General features: G+C 44.3%; 1 protein-coding gene across 1 annotated transcript; it reads right to left on the reverse strand.

Moving 5' to 3' along the window:
- Positions 1-3,421: 3,421 nt before the first annotated feature.
- LOC126535408 (FGGY carbohydrate kinase domain-containing protein-like) lies at positions 3,422-7,237 on the reverse strand. The gene is made up of 2 exons (XM_050182290.1): positions 7,135-7,237; positions 3,422-3,684 (listed from the first exon to the last, which is right to left on the reverse strand). Exons 1-2 carry the CDS (start codon positions 7,235-7,237, stop codon positions 3,422-3,424), a joined length of 366 nt encoding a protein of 121 aa, XP_050038247.1.
- Positions 7,238-7,654: the final 417 nt, after the last annotated feature.

Genomic DNA, 7,654 nt, shown 5'->3' on the forward strand with positions numbered 1-7,654 from the left:
GATGCCGTCAGAGTCCTTAATAGTTGTCACTTTGTCGTAGTCATTTCGGTATCTTTACGCCGTTGTCTTCATCCCATCGTTATCGCGTAACTGTCGGCACGCTGTTGTCGTCCCACGTACGTCGACATACGCGGGATTCTCATGTTTGAGCACCAGATCTTTGACGCAGGCGTTTTTCTTTTGTGGAAATTTGTCCAACTTGGTCATTTCATCTATGCTTGGAAAAAGTAGCTATACAAGAGCAGCCTTCTTTTCAAGCACCCAATGAAAGCTTCGCGTTGACGTTTTCCTACAGTGCGTGTGATCTCCTTCTTTTGCTGTATGCTGTGGCTTCTTTAATACAACAGAAATCAACATTGTTTTGTTATTAGCGCATGCGTTTTCTGGTGTACGGGATCTCATGTAATATATTTTGTAAAGTTCAACTCTCACTGTCTGCCGTGTAAACGAGGGATCAAAAATTGTCAATTAGATTGGCACGATTTTTTGCGTGTTTGCTTCGTACAAAAATTTGTGGATCGAATAAAATTGAAATTGCTATATAAATTATTGTCACAATTCAAGACGCCAATAAATTTGCGACTGGTTGCACTGGTAACTAGTAATAATTTGCTTTGAGAATTTTTTTTCATCATCCGCATTTACATTTACTTCCATTCAATTCGCAGGCACAATTTTGTGCCGCATTCTTCACACTTCCTATACAATACTCTCTCTGGAATGTCGGTTGACTAGGATTGCGTAACTACAAAATAAGTTAACAAATGAATGGCTAGATAAATAAATATCTATAAGTTGATCAAGTGGTGTACGTAGAATTAAAAAAAATGGCAGAGACAACACGGGGACAATATCGTTTAGTTTATTTTTATAAGATTGTTGGTCCGTTGGTTATCGTAGAAAGCAGATGAATATCACCATGAAATTGTTTAGACAGGATCATTGACCCACACTTCGGTGCTTCTGAGCAGCTGCGGCTCCTCGACGGTAAACGTTTAGAGAAACCAAAGTTAATTAAAGCGCATTTTGATACGTATAGACCAGGCCTACTGCAGCGGCAGCCACAGAAGTGCAGAAATGCACATCTTTATTCCCTTGTGGAAACGTATACCTCTACAGAAATATTAAATGGTAGTAATATTTTCGCCAAACTAACGAACCACGACATCGCAATCGTGCGCAAACTATTTCTTGGTGTATGTTTTCTGTTTTCTTTCGTTTTTTTAACTCTAGTGTTCAAGGAAAGACCAAGTGCACAGAGTTTGCAAAGTAATGAAGCCTTTTAATCTAAGGCACGCTAAATGTTCCTGCGCATACAAGAAGTAGCTTGCAGAGAACAGGTATGCACAGAACATTTTTATTATGTTTAGTGTATGAAAATTAACTCGACTGGCATAGCTAATTATTTAGAAGGGTTCTTCCCTGAAATGAGGTTTATTGCAGCCATAAGTGACACGCTGCCGTCAGGCATGTCGGATATCGTCATTGAACATTGTATTGTATTGTATTTGGTTGGGTTTTATGGCGCATAAGCAACTCAGGCTATCATGCGCCAAACACATGGTATAATTTATTTCAAAAATTGGATATCCTCAGCGAAAGTCCTTGTCTCTGAGGAGGACAAGGACTCTGAGGAGCCCAACAAATCAAATGGAGACCTCAGCTTTCTTCTCAGGTTTGAGAAAATGGGGGAGGTGCATCATAAGATGCATGAAAAAACTAGGTAAGAATTTTTAGAATTAGTAGTTCTGTAATATATTATATCACTTCGGTTTCTTTTCTCATGTCACATCTGGATATGATGATCTCATGGAATTAATGACACCAGCTAGCCGAAGAATTGGGAAGCTACGCTCTATTTTGGCGCCATCTCTGTATGTTCGCTTCAGGGGCACTCTCCTTGAACAGGTGCATCTAAATGGCTATCATTATTTGCAATTAAGAGTAACTTCCGTTCGTGCAGGCGTCATCGAAACGACTTAGCCGTAGAGATTGATGATGAACATCACGGTCGCTAAAATTGCCCAGCGCTAGTTTTGTGGGCATTGGTTGGCACACTAAGGCGTGAAGTCAAATAGTGACGAAATTTACTCATGTAGCAATCACACCGCGGACATTTTAAGCATAATCTTGGTGCCAGAAAATTTTCAATCAATATCATTTCTTGATCTACGTAGTTCACGTAGGTTAGTGCACGGATCTTCTGACTGGACTGAAAAGCTCACCTCATCTTCCAATCCTCCTTTTGCAAGAGACAACACTACTTGCACGAAATAGCTGTTTCCCCTTTGCAAATTTTGCCTTTCAGGAGCAATTTCTTGACGCGATATATATCTAAGCTGAGTTGTCACTGACGGCGTCCTTGCCACTCCGTATGCTCTTACAAGCAAAAGCATTTGTACTGTCAAGAAATTTCAGAAAAAGTATTATTTAGGTGCATGTTTCATGAATGTCAAAAATACCTTCGCTTGAAGGAGCACCACGTTATACCAATGAGTTCAAGCAACGCCAGCACTCAAGAAGTAATAGAGTCGTTTTCCCCTGAAAGTTATAAGAAACCGTCACCATGCCATTCATGGTTGCCCCTCATGAGTGTCCAGCTGAGCAGCAAAGAGCTTGCCAAGTCAAGAATCAGCTGCAAGCAAGCACCGATGACAATCCAATTAGTATGACATCCCGGAAACAATTTTCATTTGGTTTCTCAAACGTGAACGTATTGTACCATCATGTTGCAGGTAGCTGCGCAATGTGACGAGACGGAGAAATATCATAAAACTGGATAGAAACGACCGATTGAAAATTAGCGACAGTCAAAATTATTCTGCGCTTGAGACAGAAGGAAGGCTAGGCATGTGTACTGTATTCGGTAGTGGCTGCAACGCACGTACGCATATGTGGTTTTCTGTAACAACTTCAGCTTCTCATAGTGGTGTCACAATCTGCGCAGATTAACATGACCGTACAAGCTGATCACAATGACTTAAGCACCGACCCACTCACGAGTTGCTTCGGCACAAACAACCGTGACAGATTTAGCATGAACACGTTCAGGAGCGAAACGTTTAAATGACGCCGCTTTTCAGACTGAGGTATATCTCTTTGGACAGCAAACCATATTAGAAGAGAAGCAGGTGGCAGCGTGCCTGCGTGATGATAAGGCATTCTCTTTCACACTGCTTGCACTCAGTTTCTTTTGTCCACAACTTACAACTGGGAATGTAGAATAACGATGGAATAAGCTCATCACGAAGATATCTTCCGTCCGAGAGACTAAGAAAGAAAGGTCTTCTTAGGTGACTTCGCGACTGAGCGATAAGGAGGCCTCCATCGGCGCCACGCATTCGTATTCTTCCTTTGGATGCCGAGTGAGGGGGGTAGGGGGGCTGCATCGACGTCGTAAAAATAGGAGCGAGAATGAAGGTCAAGAACACGAGGACGGTGGTCTCCCATAGGGCGACATGATCTCCCTGAGGCCTAGTTGGCAGTCGAGGAGCGCGCGGAAAGCGGCGTACTTGGCATCGTGGAACCGCCGCTCGCTCGAACGCGGCACCAACACTTTGCCCGAGCCGCCCATGCGGAGCATAGCCTCCGTGACACTGGAGTAGCGACCACTTGCGCTGGCCGCCAGGATGGCGCCACCGAGCAGGAACGACTCTGTCTCTGGGGGTAGTAACACCAGCAACCCTGCGTAGAGAGGGCAGCCACGTTGTTAGAGAATTTTTGTGCGTTCAGTATTCCGGCAAGCGGGGGCGGTTTGCCGGATGAGCGGGGGCGTAAACGTGAGTGGCCAGATTGGTGGCTCCAGCTGGTGGCACAAAGGTCAGCCACATAAACACAGAGCTAATTACCATACTCTGCTTAGCTGCTGGTGTATATTTTAGAAAGCGACGCAATCGTCTTGCTGAAAATTTGCACCAGCTGTGAAACAGAATATAGCAGGTTATTGCAAGTTTAACTGAGCTCTACGTTACCAGGCGGCTGCACCGCTCGGCCGCTCACGTTTACACCCCCGACCATCAGGCAATCCGCCCAAACTACCCCCGTTTGCCGGAATAGTGGACACGCTATGAGTCTCTATTACTTTGGACGTCTAAACAGCGTGCACAAGTAAACTTGCGCTGATGGCTACGGCCATTGTCAGTATGGAAGTTTAGCCGCCATTCTGGCAGTTGCCTCTAGCATTCGATGTGGGCCTAGAAGCTGCCGTAGTGCCACCACAACACGTGATACTATAGTTAAGCGTACAGGAAGCATGGGCAAATCAACCGCTGCTCTTTTGATTGCCCATTGAATCCACTGAACATTTCTGCAACATATGTTATTCATCAGGGCAAGTATTCCGCTCTACCAGTGTTGGCTATGAATTTTTTATGCAGAATAAAGGGGGAAAATAAGCATGTTTATTAATTCGTAAGCATTCTTAGGCATGTACCCTAGCAATCTTGTAAGCTAAATCGTATCCGCAACTCGCAAAGCATGACACTTTACCACTAGCGATGCGTACGGATGCCTCCAAAATGCATGGGGAAGCCTATAGTATGGGCGGGCCGACTAAAATTTGGGGGCGGGTCAGCTTTAAATTTGGGAGAGAACGAACTTAAATGTTAAGGTGGAGTAATTTAAAGTTTTCGGGTAGGGCAACTGAAATTTCGGAAACAAAAGCAAATGCTAGGTAACAGCCGAACAAAAGAGCGCTCAGGCATTAGCGGACAAACCTCACAATTTGTGTATAATTTTTAACGTCGGAATCCTTATTATTCGTGTAGCTGAAAGCAATAGCCGTGGCCGATAGAGTAGTTGCGCTTTCCACGGATTCACTAAGGCAACCCAAACATAGTGCAGTACCTATGGAGCTTGTAGCCCTTGTGATGCAAGGTCCATAGAGCCAAGTACTGCCCATCTGTACTTTTCTTCCGGGTAATGTGAAAGTTCTTCAGAGACAGAACCCTGCATAACATCCTATACGTTCGCTAATCTTTACAAACGCTAACATTCAAATAGCCGACTTTCATGACTGATTTTCTTTGGGTGCCGATTTAAGCCCCGCAGATTGCCTCCTCCTATCATGGCACGGTAAAGTAAAAATATACATCAAGGCACTCTAGAATGGCACACAATAGAGACGATTATTTTAATGGTGAGCTGGAAATGCTTGTCTGCCCATCCACCTAGCACGCTTACCGAGAGGTTGGGCAAAAGTTAGAATATACACAAAGGACGTAGAAATGTAAACAGCACACCCAATTCACGAACACACACACACATGAAAGCTATGATCAGTCTCTTTTACATTTGCAAATAAAGCAGTTGGCTCACAGGAAAATAAAGGCGACGTTATTAACACAGGATAAACAAGGGAATCCTCAGACACCAGTAATGCACATTGGTTGAAGTCCTGGACCCATAGGCCCGGTTCCGGTTTGGACAAGCTGAAGTATCTACGCCAACTATACAAAAGTACGGCCGCAAATTATGCGGAAAAAAATATAATTTGTAAAGTTATTTGTGTTGATACGACCATTGTAAACACGTTTTGCAAATGAGGCATTTTGCGAAAATATCTTAAACGTTGGCTCATTTGACTACCACGGCGAAAATGTGCAGTAGTAAATGTCGCAGAAGTTTCGCGGACAAAGTTCTTGAGGCGAGCTCACACATAATGCAGTGCCAGTGTGCTCCTTGTGTGAGTGGTGGATTCATTTTATGAGGGTCTCCATGTCCCTAAACGTATCACAGAGAAATAGAAACATCGCCTTAGAGCACGGCATCCGGTACACAGCAATGTGTAGGAGCTCGTCGCGGGTGGTTCGGCCTGGGAACTCCTGCTAAATATGACTCGAGATTCAATTCATGCCACATCAGCTATATATGAAGTGGTATCACCAGGTCGTCAGCCCGCCAGTGGAATGAACGTGCTGACTTAGGGCGACAACACTCTGCAAATATGTGACTAATATATGATTATACTTGTTATTGCTAATACAAATCAAATACTATGGTTTGAAAACTAACATATAGATTCAAAAAATACGTTGCGCGTGCAAACAGGTGGTTGTCCAGACCAGAACGCCCTTTTATTATTCTTGCACATGACGTAAATGATCGCCAATGTTGCTTCTTTCACTCTTTGTTTTTCATGCGAAGGTAGGATGTTTCGTAACTCTGACAATCTGATGTGTTGGAGCTAGCTGGTGTCTTCTCGCGTATTTTTCTATCAACTGCCCCGGCTTTCTCTCTGCAATGTTCAATGTCGGAAATAAACAAAGTAATCAAAACGCGACATTCGCCTCCTTTGAGAGTCTGTTTATGTACCTGCCTAATGCAAAAAGGCAGGATTAGGCTACTTTGCTAGCCACTGAAAAAGCATGACATGAAGATAGTTGCTCGTAAGCCAACCACGAAATAGTTGACGCCTCATATTTTCCAAATCTACAGGCAGTCCTCAATTAAATGACGGCGGAGAAGCGCGGCGCATAACAAAGGAAATAAAACAGTTACATATTTCGCACCTTTGACTACCTTTCTACATACAAAGCTTGCATCGTTCGAAAAACTCAGTATAGAAACAGTATTCTGTGGACATTCAAACAGATCCTAAATTTTTCGGACGTACTTCCCAAAGCGCCACACTGAAATAATATAGACGCAGTAATGGGGTTCTTCCGATTCATTGCAATTGTTTGGTTTATTTAACGTGCACTGAAAACGCGGTGCAAAGACGTTTTTCTTTACTCACCTCCCTCCCTTCCACAGTGGGAGGTGGTAGGTATGGACAAGAACGAAACGGCTACCGCGGGCTGAGCAGGAGGTGGTCGTAGTGGCTGGGACGCCTCGGAGAGTACCGGGATTCTCCAGGATCGTAATTCTTCATTCGACAGAAATCGGAAATTTCTCGCTCCTCGGAACAGCTACAGGAAACATGTTGAATGTACTAAACGCTTAGCGTCACCTTTAGCATCACCTTTCTTGTCGAACACCTCCCACGAGCGTATGAACGAGCGCTGTTGAAAGTTGCGCGTTGCGCAACTTGCAACAGCACTCATTAACATAAAATATGATGATGATGATGATGATGACGATGATGATGATGATGATGATGATGATGATGCAAATGCATTCATGTCTTCCACTCACCCGTGGCATCTGCGTGCAGCTCAACGTAAAGCGAATTCTTGGCCACGCCCCCGCACATGAGCAGGCTGGACACTGAGTGACCGGTGCCGGTCAGTGCGTCCATGACGTGGCGTGTCCCGTACTGCAAACGAGCCACATTTCGAAGTAAAGAAAAGTGGCACTCTATTCGGACACAGTGCCCTTTGAAAGATAACGAACGCGAATAACACAACGCGGGATGAAATGCCGGACGCGGCGGTCGCATTCGCATGGGGGCGAAGTGCAATAACCTTCCGCCAAAGATCCCCTGGTGGTCACAATTATTCCGGAGTCGTCCGCTGCGGCGTGGTTAGTAATCAAATCGTAAAACACCAGAATTTTGAATTCAATTCAGCTACAGGCGTTACAGTTAACAATGAGGCTGCTTGAAGAACAAATTCGCATGGTCAACAATGTGATAGCGAAGCCGTCCAGCAGGTATCAGGAAATGTTCGTGGAACGTTCAATTCTAAAGAACTACGTTGAAACAAATTATTCATTT

Source organism: Dermacentor andersoni, chromosome 7, assembly GCF_023375885.2.
Source record: "Dermacentor andersoni chromosome 7, qqDerAnde1_hic_scaffold, whole genome shotgun sequence".
Classification (NCBI taxonomy): Eukaryota; Metazoa; Arthropoda; class Arachnida; order Ixodida; family Ixodidae; genus Dermacentor; species Dermacentor andersoni.